The 17599-nt window shown below is 39.8% G+C and overlaps 1 protein-coding gene across 1 annotated transcript; it reads left to right on the top strand.

Moving 5' to 3' along the window:
* Window positions 1–12388: 12388 nt before the first annotated feature.
* On the top strand, window positions 12389–13885 carry LOC120781354 (pre-mRNA-processing factor 17-like). Its single transcript, XM_040113558.1, has 3 exons — window positions 12389–12785; window positions 12844–13328; window positions 13388–13885. Exons 1-3 carry the CDS (start codon window positions 12500–12502, stop codon window positions 13793–13795), a joined length of 1179 nt encoding a protein of 392 aa, XP_039969492.1. The 5' UTR covers window positions 12389–12499; the 3' UTR covers window positions 13796–13885.
* The last annotated feature ends 3714 nt before the right edge of the window (window positions 13886–17599 follow it).

Here is a 17599-nt window from a genome sequence, read left to right on the forward strand (position 1 = left end):
GACGCTGCTGAGGCTATTTGAAACCATTGTTGTTTATGTAGAACAATATTCGTAATTTTTGCGGGTGACATATCTACATGTAAACGCATATAAGTATGTATGTTTTGTATGCATTATTTGTGGGGGAATGCCATACACACCAGAGAGCTGCAACGATCACAATTTTTTCAATCATACCCGATCATAGACTCAGATTTTTTGTGACGGAAAACTTTGCTTCAACAAAAGTGAATGATCGAAAGCGGGCGTGCTCAAAGCGAACATTCAGTTCCAACACTGTTGCTTGTTTCGTAATGATTTTTCTCGATCGAGCGCCTTGTGTGAGCAGCAAAGAATGTTCGAGAATGCTGCTTACATTCAGCTCGATCACAATCATACTGTTTGGTTATACCGGGTGGTTCGATGGGGAATATATCATTGCTGATTTTAAATTTATTATTTTAATTGGTATACAAAATTTATGCCACAATTATTATATAGTAGTCCAAAATTATGAATTCTTATTTTTCCCAGAAATACATTTGTAAAAAAAAGATCTTTCTCCTTTTCTTATTATCTTATTTTTCCCAGAAATACATTTGTAAAAAAAGGACCTTTATCCTTTTTATTATCTTATTTTTCCCAAAAATACATTTGTAAAAACAAGGATCATTATCCTTTTTTTTTCAACATCAGCTTCCTACTTGATGGCATTTCGCAAATGATAAAATAAATTTTTCAAGACCTCAAAGCATGCGCTACATTAGCTCGAACCTACCTACCCTACGCCTTTGCGTAAGTGATTATATTATGATAGCAAATGCCCCAGTTGCAGTTTGTCTCAATAACCGGTGGCTTAAATAATAATAATAATAATTATAAGTATTAAATAGCATAATTATGTCGCTGACAACATAGCAAACGGAATGTACACATTATCTGGCCAGCGCAAGAATATACTCACTGAAATAGTAAAACCGGACAACAGTACATTAAAGGAATTTGTTTTCTGCCGCACATGTCGCAATGTGTTAAAATACAACGCAAGTCAAACGTCAAATTTAAATAGGCACATCTGCTGCAAAAACTTAAAGCAATCCCAAAGTTTAAAAACTGTCGCACCGCTGGACAAAACTGAGACCATTGAAAAATGCGCAAATTGGATAACAGAAGACTGTCGGCCATTTTCAGCTGTGCGCGGTTCTGGGTTTGTTAAACTGAAGTAAAGTTTTTTTATTAAGATCGGTGCAACTTATGGCGAGCACGACGACGTGGAAGACATGCTACCGGATCCAACAACCATTTCAGGTAAGGTCTCGAAGTGCGCCAATGAAAAGAAGGAAGAATTAAAGGCTGAAATCAATAAGATTGTGAGCAGTGGTGGCGCGTCAGCAACAATTGATATGTGGTCGGACAACTTTGTAAAGCGCAACTTTTTAGGAGTAACATTCCACTACCAAAAGGATTTCAAATTCTTGGACCTAATTTTGGGAATGAAATCAATGGATTTCGAAAGTGCAACAGGCGAAAACATCTTAAAAAAACTTAAAAGTTTATTCAATGAATTTGATATTTCGAATATTGAAAAAATTACGTTTGTAACGGATAAAGGAACAAATATCTTAAAAGCCTTACAAAACAATTGTAGCAGCCATTTGTTTAACAATGTTTTGGACAAGTCGTTCTCTGCCAGCACAGAACTTGCAGAAGTGTTGGAATCGTTCAAAAAAATAGTTAAATATTTTAAAAAATCAAATTTGCAGCATCTCCTGACCCAGAGAACTTAAAACATAGAGAAGGTGCAAATTGAATTCTATATGAAGGTCGATTGGACGGCTAAGAGAACTTATAAGATTGAAGTACGGAATTCACCATTCTTGCTGCTATTTAGCAGAAATGAGCACGTTCCAATGGCAGAAATATATGTATGTAAAACGACTGAATTCATGCGAGAATGAGTAAAGAGAAATGCTTTGAAGAAAAATATACAAAGCCACACAGAAAAATGGTAAAAATTTTAATTTTTTTTTTACAAAATCGAGAAAAATTAGGTAAAAATAATTTTAATTTTATTTCTGTTTAATTTTAATTTTTAAATTTTAAATAAATAAATATTTCAAATAAATTATATTTATTTCGACTATTACAAAGTGAAGTTGTTCAAAATGAACTTCATTTCTTCAAAGAAAATTGATGAGCTTCATGAAATATGCATATTCGCATTATTTCGTTATCATTTCCATATTTGTACCAATAGAATTTCTATGGCATATACATACATATATATATTATTTCTTCGGCACATTTGTCTGTATGTTTACGACAGCAAATGGAGCCACATACATAAGTATGTACATACATGCATTCATATTAACAAGTGTCGCACGCATGTGTCGCATCACCGTTGTCACGGACAAGCAATAGCCGAAACTCACGTTTTTTCAAAAGCACTGACGCGACGACAAAGCGCCACAACATTGTATTGTTGGTAGAAAATCCGAGCTGTGCCGAAAGAAACTAACAAACGATCGCCGATTGTCGCCGCTGCCCTTACCGCTGTAACACCTTTGCCAACAAACTAGCGTAAATATGTATGCATACGTATGAGCTTGCATACATATCGACGCTGATATTTGCGAGCCACGGAAAAATATTTTAGAATTGACAAATATTGTAAATCGACAACGGCTATGTTGCCACTTTTTTACTTCTTTCTCAGAACAAACACCAGAAGATGTTTAATCAGAGAATGTAAAGTATAGAGCAGAGAACTTAAAAACATAGAGAAGGTGCAAATCGAAATATGTATGACGTTTCGATTGCGCGGCTAACAGAGCTGATAGAATCAGATGAAGGAATTCGAGCTCTGGCTATTTAGCAGAATTGAGCACGTGCAGTGGCAGAAATATATGTAAAACGACTGATTTCATGTGAGAATGAATAAAGAGAAATGCTTTGAAGAAAAATATGCAAAGTCACACAAAGAATGTAAAGAAGCATTCTCTGAGACACATCCATATGCGTGATCTTGTATCATATGAACCATTTTTTTCAGAAAAATTGTAAAAATTTTAATTTTTTACAAAATTGTAAAAAATTCGATAAAAAATAATTAATTTTATTTTTTAATTTTTTAATTATTTCAAAAAAGTTATGTTTCTTTCGTCTATTACATAGCGACGATGTGTCAAATGAACTTCATTTCTTAAAAAAAATTAATGACCTTCATGAAATATGCATATTCGCATTATTTCGTTATCATTTCCATATTTGTACCAATAGAATTTCTATGACACATGCATATGTGCATATGTACATACATATATTATTTCTTTGGCACATTTGTCTGTATGTTTACGAAAGCAAATGCGAGCCATATACATATGTACATATGTCCATACATTCATAGTAACAAGTGTCGCACGCTTCTTTCGCATCTCCGTTGTCACGGTCAACCAATGGCCGAAACTTGCGTTTTGTCAAAGAGTCAAGTGCTGAACAAATTGAGCACGACGGACTGCAAGCGACATCTGTCAAATATTAAAATACACACGTTCTTATGGACACAGTTATGTAGTTGCGCAGCTGGCTTAGTAACTGTGTCCCTAAGAACGTGTGTATTTTTATATTTGTCGCGCTCATTGGTTTAGCACTTATGTGATGATAGAAAATCCAAGCTGTGCCGAAAAAATAAACTAATGCCCGCCGATTGTCACCGCTTCCCTTGCCGCTGTACAGCTCCGCCTACAAACCAGCGTAAATATGTATGAAGATGTATGAGCGTGAATACATATCGACGCAGATTTTTGCGAGTCACGGAAAAATATTTTAGACAAATATTGTAAATCGACAACGGCTATGTTGCCACTTTTGTCACTTCTTTCTGTGAAGAAGCATCAGAAAGTTGTTCAATTTATGATTTTTAGCTTTTGCCATCGTCGCGAAAAGACACTTGTAGGCAAAGGCATGCTCGGGGAGATGTTACGGCGTCTGTTTTTATGAATGAAGGGAGGTCGCTTGTGGCATATGCGCCTGCGTTTATGAATGAAATCGTTTTTGTTGTAAAATTTACTACATTTGGCCTTCGCCAATTCGGCTGCCATATTGACTTGTGGTGCTTTTGCTATTTAGACAATTGTTGTTTTTGTAGAACAATGCTTAAATTTTTTGTTGGTGACATATTCACATGTGTACGCATATGTATGTTTGTATGCGTGTGCATTATTTGTTCGGAAGTGTATGCAAATATATGTATGTACATACATATAAATATATATGAATGTATGAACATGCAGATCAATGCGCGCGCATGTTATACATTATATTGGTAAGTGATAAAATCATGCGTATACATACATATGTATGTACATAATAAGATTATGATATGAGCATGTGCAGAGACATAAGATTGATATGATAGAAGATGTACATACATGTATGTATATATTGCTGTGATAAATTTAATTTTTATTAGTAGGAAATATAATATAAAAATATTTATTAGAATAGTATATTATGTAAAAATCAAAGAAAATTATTAAATATGCAAGTCCAAATTGACTATAAATATTACTATGCATGCATTCATACAAAATATACTCATATCATAATTATATTTACATGTCAATATTGAATTGCCGACGGCAAAACGCAAAAGCATACATATTTGCATACATTGCGATTCCCAAGTTGAAAGAAAAATTGAAGCATGAAAATATCACAATGCTGTTGTTGGGAGCATCATAAGGAGCATGCATACATATGTATATTTATGTCTCTTCATATTCTTGGGCATGTGAGACAAGAACATAAAAAATTTGTTTATGTTCTCTGTGTGAGAGGTGTGTTTTTTACACATTTTTCGCTCTTCAAAATGAAAGAAAATATAAACAAGCAAAACGAAAATCGTCATGGGCATGTTAATATATTTATCTCTCTTCATATTATCTGCTTTGGCATATATGCCATGCCATCATATGCCGAAAATACATACATATATTTCTTTCTCTCATATTCTTTGTTGAATATGTGGAGAACTGTTAAAAATGTTAAAATTGCGGGGCGAATTCCGACCTACAATGTTAACAAATGCGGCGAATTCCTCCATCTGAATCTATCAAATGTTCGCAGTCGAACCTGCACCTTCTCTATACTTTACATTATCTGTCTGATTCAATGTTCTTGATACAAAGTTTGCCATTTTGCTCTAAAACGGCGCTTATGGCATACTTTGAGGCGTCTGTAGTTAGGTCAAATTCTTTCTTGTAATCAGGATATTGTAAAATTACGTCTTTAGATGTCAGTGTGGATTTCATTTGGTTGAATGCAGATTTGGCTTCCTCATTTAGATTTATTTAGATTTTTTTCGAGGCTCTATTCGACTTTCTTCCTTTCTCACCTCTAAGAAGGGATGTAAGTGGCTTGGCTCATTTGGCGTAATCTTTGATAAATCTTCTATAATATGCGGATAAGCCTAAGAATGATTGTAAGTCCTTGATCGTCTGGGGGTATGGAAAATTTGATATTGATATTGATTGTACTTTGGAAGGGTTTGTAGAAATTCCTTTGGAAGATACAACGAATCAAAGGAATTCGACCTGCTTTTTGAAGAATTCGCATTTATCGATTTGAACCTTCATGTTTGCTTTACTGAGGGTATCAAAAATTGTGTCTATGTGTTCGGGGTGTGATTTTTCGTCTCTACTAAATATAATTATTTCGTCTATGTATATATAGCATATTTTGCCTATGTGTTGTCTTAGTATGTCGTCAAGCGTCCGTTGAAATATGGCTGGGGAATTTTTCATACCAAACGGATGTCGGGGGAACTCGTATTTCCCATTGTTCACCGAAAATGCTCCTCTTCCTTAAGAGGAATTTGATGGAAACCGCTTTTTAAATTAATCACAGAGAAAATACTGCGTTTAGCTTCCTGTAATCTATAACCATTCTAAATTTGTTTCTGCCAGACGCGTCCTCTTTTTTAGGCACTACCCATACAGGTGAGTTATAGGGTGATCTTATTTGTCGTATGATACCGTCGTCTAATAATTTATTTACGGCTCTTGTCCCACGTCCATCGGTTGAGGTGATTTAGGGGGGTCTAGGAGGAGTAATGTTTTGCTGTGGACTATATAGATTCTGGTTTTGTTACTGATATTGTTGACTAAATTTGTTTTGGATTCCGATTTGAATGTTGTTGGATGTTAGAGTGATTAAGGTTTTGTTGGTTGCTATGGTAGTTTTGTGGGTTGGAACGCGTGGCCCCGCACCCTACTAAATTTTTTGTACATATCTCGGAAACTACTATAGCTATGTCAACCATAGAGTCGTTTCAGCTTTCAGGCATTTCCATATACAGTTCAAAAATGGAAGAAATCGGATAATAACCACGCCCACCTCCCTTACAAAGGTTATGTTGAAAATCGCTAAAAGTACGTTGACCGACTAACAAAAAACGTCAGAAACACTTAATTTTACGGAAGAAATGGCAGAAGGAAGCTGCACCCAGGCTTTTTTAAAAAATTGAAAATGGGAGTGGCGTCGCCCACTTATGGACCAAAAACCATATCTAAAAAAATTTATATTTTTGGTCAAAATGACCTTTATTGTCGAATGTTCTGCTAAGACTCAAACACAGTTTTTATTAACAATTATTTATAACTAAAAAAGTAGTTATGCTAGCACTATTGATGTGTCTCGTTATTCCGCGTGTGCCGGATGTTGAATAGTTAATTGCTTATCCAGCATTATTCTGCTTATCGCAGTTGACTTTAGTGTTGCTAACTTACATATAGAGCAGTGCGCGCACACTTTTTACTGATAAATGATAACGTCACGATTAGAATTTGAATTGTACTTACATATGTATGTATGTATGTAATTATGTGCTAATATGTAGATGCGTATGAAAATTTAAATGAAGAAATGTAATTTACATACAATGATATTGTAATATATTAAGTTTTTTAGGATATTATGATAGTATCTCATATACATATGTATATAAAAACATTCATATATGAAATTGTATTACATTACCAAACATAAGAAATATTTAAAAATTAACTGTTATTCACACATTAACCTCTGTGAATGGTAGGCACCTTGCCGCGGTGTAGGGGCTTAGGCGCAAGGCATACTCGGTATCCCCCAGCCGGTGTGGGTGGTGCTGAAGGGCACTGCTCAGGCAGGATGTCGGGCACCGCATGCGTGCGTCAACCAAGAGCTACCGCCTCCTAATCCAGGGTGTTATGCGACTTTCGTGCCCATTGGATGACAGCTCACCCTGCTGAGCCAAGGGTCGTAAGACAAGGATGAACGAAAATAACAAAACCACAACAAACAACCCAACTACAAGGCAACGACCCAGGACAACGACCACGGACAAAGAGAAGGTAAGAAGCGTAGGCAAAGAGGGTCAGGGAGCTAAGCGGAAGAAGCTGCTAAGAGGTGGGCAACGCCCTCTCCCAGCAGCTGGAAAACCCGGCGGGTGTGATGACCCGCACAGGAAGGGTATGAGTGGTGCCAGCATGAAGTGGTACCTGCGTTATCTCCGGGACGGGAAGACTCCCGAGGAGGCAGAAGCTATGGCAAGAGGACGGAAGGAAGGGAGCAATGCATCCCCAGTAAAGAAGCGCAACAGGGCCGTATCAGCTCGCACGCAAGGCAGCGGCACTAGCAACCGAGGCCCGGTCAGCACAACACGGACCGCAAGGCGTGGCGACGGAAAGGCAGCGCCCACGGACACCCACGCCCAAACACCGAAGCGGAAGAGCGGCCAGCTCACGCCGCAGGAGCCCCCCAGTTCCAAAAGAATCAAGGGCGGCAGCACCAGGAAAGCCGGTAGTCAACCATCCGTACCAGCTCCACACCGGGAGGAGGAGAGGAGGCGCAGATATGCGGATACTGTTAAAGTCATCCGCATGGCTGTACTTCCTCAAAACTACCCGGCGCGGCTGCTCGATGAGGTGAGGCTCATAATGGATGAGGTTTTCAGAGGAGACGACTACGCGGCGTCCTTCCTTGGAGTTGACTTCAAGGGAGGTATGATACAGATTGACTGTAAGGACGAGAGATCCGCCAACCGGCTGCGGCTGGTCGCCCCAAAGCTGGACGGCTGAAAGGGTCCCGTCCTTTGCGCGAAAAAGGCGGAGGACGTTCCAATCATGCACAGCATGACAATGTTCCTCTCCCGGTGCGGCGACAAGCCATACGAGTTCGCCCTAGGGTTGATGAAGAACCAAAACCTGGGCCTCAGTATCGCAGCCTGGCGTGTCGTCAGCAGCGAGCTAGAGAAGCTAGGGGATATCAACGTTTGGAGATTGTACTTGTACATAGACGATGAGTCGTACAAGTACGTCCGAGCAGCTGGCTTCCGCCTGTATTACAGGTACAGCACGGTGGTAATGCGGCTCCACAAGCCGGCAGCCACCGGGAGCAAGGGAGATGACAAGGCTTCGGCTCAGGAGAGAGGGGGCACCGCAAAACAGGCAGCGACTGTAGCGGCCCCGGAAGCAGAAAGTATGCAGGTAGATGAGGTTGTGAGTAAGCCCAGCGTGAGCAGGGATGGGCAGGCTATGCCCATCCGGATGTCAGTTCCTGCGGCCAGGGAGCAGAGCTACCCTCCACGCAGAAACTCCTTGAGGGGCTAGGAGACCCACTGGACGGCAGTGCGGTTGACGGCGGGGATGAGGATTTGCTCCTCCTCGAACCACTACTGTAGTGACCGTCAACACGGAAATTGCCCAGGTGAACCTGCATCACGCGGCGGCAGCGTCAGCTGTCATAGCGAGCAGGTTCACAGCGGATAAACTGGGTTTCCTGCTGATCCAAGAGCCTTGGGTCCATAGAGGAGAGGTTAAAGGCCTCAAGTTGGAGTGCAACATGGTAATCTGGGATCTCTCTAGCGAGAGACCTAGAGCTTGCATAGTGGTCATAACATTGAATTCTTCTGTATTTCAGAGTTCCTGACGAAGGATCTGGTGGCGGTGCAAGAGAGGGACTTCGAAGGCAAGGACTTCGTACTGGCTTCAGCATATTTTCCAGGGGAGGCATCCACGGCACCCCCGGTAGTGATAGAAAAGCTGGTGGAGCATTGCCGAAGACACAGGCTTCCCCTCATCATTGGCTGTGATGCGAACGCCCACTACCTAGAATGGGGCAGTACTAATTGCAACACAAGAGGTGAATCTCTTTTAGAGTACATATTAGGTAATAGCTTAGCGATAGAGAATGTAGGGTGTGAGCCCACATTCATAACTATAAGCAGGAGGGAGGTGCTCGACATCACCTTGAGCAATGAGCACGCAAACGGATTGGTCTCACAATGGAGAGTCTCAACGGAGCTCTCTTTGTCAGACCACAGGATTGCAAGGTTCAGGCTAAAGTTAGAGGTCTGACAACTTCCCCCCAGACGCAACCCTCAGAAGGCGAACTGGGATACCTTCCGAGAGATACTAAGCGAGGAATTAAGCAAGAGGGGCAGACTGATAGAAGCGTTTCAGCCCCAGGAATTGAGAGTAGGCTAACGGAGCTGAACGGGGCTGTTATTAATGCCTATCATGGCAGCTGCCCTCTAAGAGTGCCCACAGTCAGTCGAAACTGTACCAGGTGGTCAAAGAAACTGGCAGACCTCCGGAAAAAAGTACGGAGCCTATTTAACAAGGCGAAACGTACGGGGGTCTGGGAAGAATATAGAAGCCACCTCACCTTATATAATAAGGAGATTATTTCTGCAAAGCAGGCAAGCTTCAGAAGATTCTGCGAAAATGTCTCCTCCACACCAGAAGCGGCTCGGCTGCATAAAGCTCTGGCTAGAGGTACGACTGACGTAGTAATAGCTATAAAAAGAGGTGACAGGACTTTTACGACCAGCGCAGAAGACAGAGCTGCGGAGCTTCTGCGGGCGCACTTCCCGGAGACTATTCGGGAAGACCAGTGTCTACCCGTGATCGAACACAGGCCATCCCGCGAGGACTGGAGGATAGCCAAGCAGTTGTATACGGCGGACTCGATCAGGTGGGCAATGGCCTCGTTTGAGAGATTCAAGTCTCCGGGACTGGATGGCATCTTTCCAGCGCTGTTACAGCAGGGGGAGCAGTTTTTACTGCCATACCTGGTTCGGCTGCTGCGAGAGAGTCTCGCAATGGCGTATATCCCTGAAGTATGGAGGACAGCGAAGGTGATCTTCATACCCAAAGTAGGAAGGAAAGATTACTCATTGGTGAAATCGTTCAGGCCAATCAGTCTGACTTCTTTGCTGCTAAAAACCATGGAGAAGATCGTGGACCATGACATAAGGTCGAAAGCGCTGAAGAGGGCACCTCTGCATGCGGCTCAGCATGCGTACAGAGCGGGCAGATCTACCAGTACTGCTCTGGACCAGCTAACCTCTGAGATAGAGAGTTCTCTAGAGAACGGGGAGGTGATGCTTTGCGCTTTTGAACATCAACCCCTCCAAGACGACCATTGTCCCGTTCACGAGACGCAGGTCCCTACCCGGTCTCAGGAACCTCACATTAGGAGGCAGAGTGATGATAGAGATGACCAATAAGGTCAAATACCTTGGTCTCACGCTAGACTCCACTTTGCGGTGGAAGCAGCACGTGGACCTGATCTTGGTCAAAGCAACAAAGGCATTAATGGTGTGGAATCGGCTGACGGGTAAGTCCTGGGGCTGTAAGCCTAGGATTGTTAGGTGGTTGTACACCATGATAGTGCGACCGATAATCACGTACGGAGCAGTAGCCTGGGCCTCAATAGCGTCGCAGACTTCGGTAGGAATTAAATTAACGAAGTTGCAGCGGCTAGCATGAGTCTGCATGACGGGCGCAATGCGCACCTGCCCAACGGCAGCCATGGAGGCCCTGCTGGAACTCACACCGCTTCACTTGGTTATCGGCCAGGTAGCCAAGAGCACGCTTCTGCAAATAACGGCAGAAGGGTTTGGCAAAGAAAAGGTAATCTCGTCCCAGAGGATGGAAAAGATAAGTGGCAATATACCAATCGCCCTCCTCCCGAAGGACAGCACTACCAAAACGGTTAACTTCACTAAGAAGTTTAAGGTCACCCTCGGAAGCAAGGATGAGTGGAACAACTCCACCCTTGAACTGCTGCTGAGGAACAGCACTTTGAGGTGGCACACCGACGGCTCAAAAATGTCGGAGGGAATTGGTGCAGGGATCGCGGGTCCATCCACCAAGCTCTCCATACCTATGGGGGAGTTTCCGAGCATTTTCCAGTCGGAAGTCTTTGCCATAAGTCGGTGCATAGAGATAAACCTCCATCGCAACTATCGCAATGAGCGGATAGCCATACTTAGCGATAGTCAAGCAGCACTAAAAGCGAGTGCAGGAGTGCAGAGAAAGGTTGAACAAACTTGCGGAAAGAAACCAGGTGCACCTAATTTGGGTGCCAGGTCACAAAGGAATAGCCGGTAACGAACTGGCAGATGAGCTCGCTCGCTCCGCAGCCTCCACCAAAATGGTAAGTCCTGAACCCTTTACAGGGGTGGGTCCCCATACCATAAAGGAGCTACTTCGCAAAGAAGAGGGAGTGGGCAGAAAGCAGTATTGGCAACGAACTCATGGCATGCGGCATGCCAGGTTGCTAATGGGAGGGTACAACATGAGCAGATTCAAAGTTGTAATCAACCTCCCCAAGAATAAGCTTAGGCTCTTGGTCGCATTTTATACTGGCCACTGCAAGTTAAATAGGCATTTAATAACATGGGCCTATCTTCTTGCACTAACTGCCGGTTCTGCGACATGGAGCCTGAAACACCGGAACACCTGCTGATCGACTGCACAGCAGTCTGCAGACGCAGGATTAAGGTCCTCGGATCCATGTTTCCGGACAGGGATTGCATCGACTCACTAGCACCCAGTAGAATATTGGATTTCATCGATGCGCTGGGGCTAAGTGAGACCATGTGATTTAGGAGAGGGCACAATAGACCAAAGATCGCGGTGCATTCCTCATAAATAAATCTAATCTAATCTAACTACAAATATATATTTTGAAAATAGCATAAGTTAATTAAAATGTTATCAGTTTTGCATATATGTATTCATAAAAATTTGCAAAATGATAATTATATCAATTAATATGATGGCATGTAAACGTATACAAATATAAGCAAAAGGCCAACAATGTATATTTCTGAGCAAAATTTTCATTAAATGCTCAGCTCTGTTCACGCGCCACTGTTAATATTTCTACTTCTGAGCTAGCTGTGGTGAAACACGCTCATCGCATTTTGTTAGCTTTTGACAGTTCACACGCTTGTCCGTTGTTGGACCTTCTCTATAAATATAGGTTCTCTATACGTAATATACGACCCCGGACAGTCGATTGCTAAATCCCTCGCCGTTTGCGCAGCTCCTGAAGTTGTGCCGATGAACGCCGTTGATGTATCGTCCACAATTGATCCTACTGTGAAAGAAGTGACATATATCCAAAATTTGAAGAACTTTACGCACCTGTTAAAGGTCCGGAAAATCCAAACTTAAAACAACAAATGCGAGCGCCGCGCAACACTCTTTCAGGATATGTGAAAAAGGCGCACATTAATGCATTTGAATTTGAAAATCAGCGACGCACATTCCACACTTATGGCTATGCATTGCATCCCTCAGTCGACATTGAAGGTTTCGTTGGTCCTTGGGGTAAATATCAAGATGAACAATCCATAGCACGTCCAAATGGTCAAGAAAAGGCAGAACTGGAGGAGATTCCTGCCAAAAGGCATAGGCGCAATCGCATTGTTGAAGATAAGCCATTGGAGGAAAAATCTGTTCTTCACAGTAAGTTACTAAAAAATTGTTTTAAGATTGTTTTAATAACTAATTAATTTATTTACAGTCAAGGACGCTTACGATTATCAAGGTCGTTCTTACTTACATGCTCCACATGACTTTAATAACCAAGTCAGTTTGCGTTCAACGTCCGCTTCAAACAAATGTTTCTTACCAAAATCACACATTCACACTTGGACTGGGCACAAAAAGGGTATTTCGTCAATTTGGTGGTTCCCTCAAACAGCTCACTTACTGCTTTCGGGCTCAATGGATTGCCGCGTGAAACTGTGGGAAGTGTTCGGCGAGCGACGTTGTATTCGTACATTCTCTGGGCATAGGCAGGCGATCAAGGACATAGCTTGGAACAATAAAGGCACCAAATTTCTCTCTGCTTCCTATGATCGTTATATAAAAATGTGGGATGCCGAAACTGGTGAGGTTATATCACGTTTCACAGCCCGCAAGATGCCCTTCTGCGACAAGTTCCATCCGGACAACAAGAAGCGACATCTCTTTGTTGCTGGCACATCTGATAAGAAAATTATTTGCGTAAGTATTTTTTCACTTTTAAAAATATTTATGTACTAATATTTAATTTTAATCCACAGTGGGACACACGCAGCGGAGATATTGTTCAGGAATATGATCGCCACTTGGGTGCAGTAAACACAATTACATTTGTCGATGAAAATCGACGTTTTGTTACTACCTCTGACGACAAATCGATGCGTATTTGGGAATGGGATATACCAGTCGATATGAAGTACATAGCAGATCCCACCATGCATTCCATGCCGGCAGTGACGCTTGCACCAAATTGCAAATGGCTGGCGTGTCAGTCTTTAGATAATAAAATCGTGATATTCTCCGCGTTAAACCGTTTTAAAATGAATCGTAAGACCTTCAGTGGACATATGGTTTCGGGTTACGCCTGTCAGCTAGATTTTTCGCCCGACATGAGTTATTTAGTTAGCGGAGATGGAGACGGTAAATGCTATATATGTACATATATATAAATGTACAAGAAATGGCAAACGCATGAGGGTGTGTGTATAAGCGCAATATGTCTTTTTACGATTCATTTTAAAGCGATTTAACGCGGAGAATATAACCATTTTATTATCTAAAGACTGACACGCCAACCATTTGCCATTTGGTGCAAGCGTCACTGCCGGCATGGAATGCATGGTGGGATCCGCTATGTACTTCATATCGACTGGTATATCCCATTCCCAAATACGCATCGATTTGTCATCCGAGGTAGTAACAAAACGTCGATTTTCGTCGACAAATGTAATTGTGTTGACTGCACCTAAGTGGCGATGATATTCTTGAACAATATCTCCGCTGCGTGTGTCCCACTGTGGATCAAAATTAAATATTAGTACATATATATATTTTTAGAAGTGAAAAAAAATACTTACGCAAATAATTTTCTTATCAGGTGTGCCAGCAACAAAGAGATGTTGCTTGTTGCTGTCCGGATGGAACTTGACGCAAAAGGGCATCTTGCGGGCTGTGAAACGTGATATAACCTCACCAGTTTCGGCATCCCACATTTTTATATAACGATCATAGGAAGCGGAAAGAAATTTGGTGCCTTTATTGTTCCAAGCTATGTCCTTGATCGCCTGCCTATGTCCTGAGAATGTACGAACGCAACGTCGCTCGCCGAACCCTTCCCACAGTTTCACGCGACAATCCATTAAGCCCGAAAGCAGTAAATGAGCTGTTTGAGGGAACCACCGAATTGACGAAATATCCTTTGTGTGCCCAGTCCAAGTGTGAATATGTGATTTTGGTAAGAAACATTTGTTTGGAGCGGATGTTGAACGCCAGTTAATACCCAAGTCATATGGAGCATGTAAGTAAGAACGTCCTTGATAATCGTAGGCGTCTTTGACTGTAAATAAATTAATTAGGTATTAAAACTTTAAACACAAAGAAACAATATTTTAGTATCTTACTGTGAAGAACAGATTTTTCCTCTAATGGCTTATGTTCAACAATGCGATTACGCCTATGTCTTTTGGCAAGAATCTCTTTCAGTTCTGCCTTTTCTTGGCCATTTGGACGTGCTATGGATTGTTCATCTTGATATTTACCCCAAGGACCAACGAAACCTTCAATGTCCTCTGGATTGTCGTTTTTATCTTGCTTACGTTTCTTTTTTGGTTTCGGTGATTCAAATACAATTTTCCATCATCATCATATGCCGATTGTAAATCATCGACAAATCCTTGACCGTCTGCAACTTCGACTGAGGGATCCAATGCATAGCCATAAGTGTGGAATGTGCGTCGCTTATTTTCATATTCAAACGCATTAATGTGCGCCTTTTCCACATATCCTGAAAGAGTGTTGCGCGGCGCTCGCATTTGTTATGTTAAGATTGGATTTTCCGGACCTTTAAAAGATGTGTATAGTTCCTCAAATTTTGGATAATATGTCACTTCTTTCACAGTTAACTGTTTAAAACTACTGTTTAAAACCGGTGTATATGTATGTATATATAACACGACTTACTTTTCGGCAGTGTTGCAAAAATTTGTGACAGAGGTGGGAATGGAACACAGTGTTGCAAATTAACTTGAAATTATTTTTTAAGCTTCAGTAATTTGTTGCAAACTTTTTTGTAATAACATTTCTTAAATATTCTTAAAAATAATGAATCAAGCCGTTTTCAAACGAAATTAGTACATTTACGTTATAAATCAGCTATTTCTTTCAGACCGTTCAACAAAATTTTTAATTTTAAATTCCAAAATCATCTTGTTCTGTTTCGCTTTTATAAAAGATTTCCGCAAGTCTGTCAAATAATTGCGCGGAAAAGGATACAATATTTTTATATTTCTCAAGTAATCATTTTTTTAGTGATCAAAGGTTGTTTTCTATTGTTGCCATTACTTGCACAATTAAAGTGAACTTAGGTGTTGTGAACAGTGAATTATTATTATTAAGTTTCCTCCGCATGATTCCTTATAAGAAACTGTCGATTGTATCGCCAATAAACTGATATTTTTTAGGTGAGTCTTCTTCAGTTTACTAGCTCTAGGGAGTCGGGAAAGAAACAAACAAAAACAATTGTTTTACGCTATGAACTTTTTAAATAATATTTCGTTATGTGCAATCTTTTAATATATACTAAATATAAATATTTAAATAATATCTTAGGAGTTATTAAATAACTTTTTCATATGAACCACAGATAAAATGAAAGCTTTTTGAATTAATAAAACATAAAGCATTTGAAAACTGTTTAATGCTAATAAGTCAAAATGTTGCAATTACATGCACAATTGTAAAGTTTTACGACGCTAGGTGTCATTTTTAACATCTGTCAAGTCCATGCCACCTTGACCACTAGCTAAACCAGTGATTGCGTTGACCTGGACATTGCGTCGATCTTTTTTGATGGTCGATTAGCTACTTTGATCGTGTGTTTTGGATCGAGATCCTTCTCAAAATATTAGTTTCTTACGATTTGTAAGAGTAGTAACCGACAAGCGTAAATTATTTTTTATAATTTTTGAGTTTGTACTTGTTTTTTACATGTCGTATAATTTCTCTCACCTTTAATACTGTTTTTTGTCAATTTTACCCGAGTATTCCTTGTTTTAGCATTATATCATTTTCCATTTCTTTGATTCCCTGTAGGTGCTTTCTGGTTTCCTTAGTAAAGGTATCAAATCACGTTTCTCGGTGGCTCAATGCCTTCTTCTACCCACTAAGAATAAAAAAAACACTGAGAATTCAAAAAACTTATATCAACAAATTATTAAATCCCTTAAATAAATTTATCACTACAATCATACATATTAGAAAAGATCATTTAATACAAGAAGCTGTTGCATTACTACTTTCATGAACACCACTATATAACCTAAATATGTAAATATTATATAATCTCAACCACTTCGCGCAAATAAAATGCAGTAAAATTTAATTTTCAATATATTTTATGTTTTATTTATATTTTTTCATTCATTCGTATTATTTTAATGTTGTAAATTGTATAATTGTTATAATAATAATAGTTTTGTAAATTCATTAAGACAAAAATTGTGTATGTGTGTATTTTGTTTTGGTGTGCACACCGAAGTATGCATGAATGTTCGTCAACGCGTTTGCTTCGTTTTCATCGTTTTTTACACTATTTTGATTAAAATACGTTTACGCCAAGAATGCATTGTATATAATATATATTCATTTATTTATTTGCTTGCTTCACTTCCATAATTACATATATTTTCAATTAGTCATTTATTTAAGTATATATAACGCTTAATGTTCAATGTATTTGGTAAAAATAGCTATAATCAAGCTTAAGTTTCGCTTCGCCTTGAATGCTTGTGTTGCAAGCGTTTTGCTCTCATACAAACGCAAGTACATGCACAAATGTATGTGTGTAGAAATATTGTAATCAAGGCTATTACTTAGGAGGAATTAAAAATAATAATACAACTAATTTTAAAATAATAATACATACACATAATGTACAGCTAAAACAAGCAGTAAAAAATTATTTTAAAAAGTCACTTAAAACTATTTGGTAAAACAACTCAAAAATAACATTAAACAGATAAACACATACAGACAATTTGTGGGCTTAAAGCAGTGGTTATGGCTCTGCTTTTACTCTTTTTAACCTTATGGCACTGTTGCTTCTATATAACTTCCAAGAATAGTATTTATTAATTTATTTGGATTGGCGCTGATTTGGAGATTTACAATGTATTTGTTGTTATTTTTATTTATTTTTTTTAATTAAATACAACTTGTTGCTATAACTAACGATTTATAAGGCATTAAAACAAATT

This window comes from Bactrocera tryoni, unplaced genomic scaffold (genome assembly GCF_016617805.1).
Source record: "Bactrocera tryoni isolate S06 unplaced genomic scaffold, CSIRO_BtryS06_freeze2 scaffold_64, whole genome shotgun sequence".
Classification (NCBI taxonomy): Eukaryota; Metazoa; Arthropoda; class Insecta; order Diptera; family Tephritidae; genus Bactrocera; species Bactrocera tryoni.

Coding starts and splice junctions, on each gene's coding strand:
- LOC120781354 (XM_040113558.1), top strand. CDS start 12,500: ATGCGAGCGCCGCGCAACACTCTTTCAGGATATGTGAAAAAGGCGCAC. Junction 12,786..12,843: donor GGAAAAATCTGTTCTTCACA/GTAAGTTACTAA, acceptor ATTTATTTACAG/TCAAGGACGCTTACGATTAT. Junction 13,329..13,387: donor CTGATAAGAAAATTATTTGC/GTAAGTATTTTT, acceptor TTTAATCCACAG/TGGGACACACGCAGCGGAGA.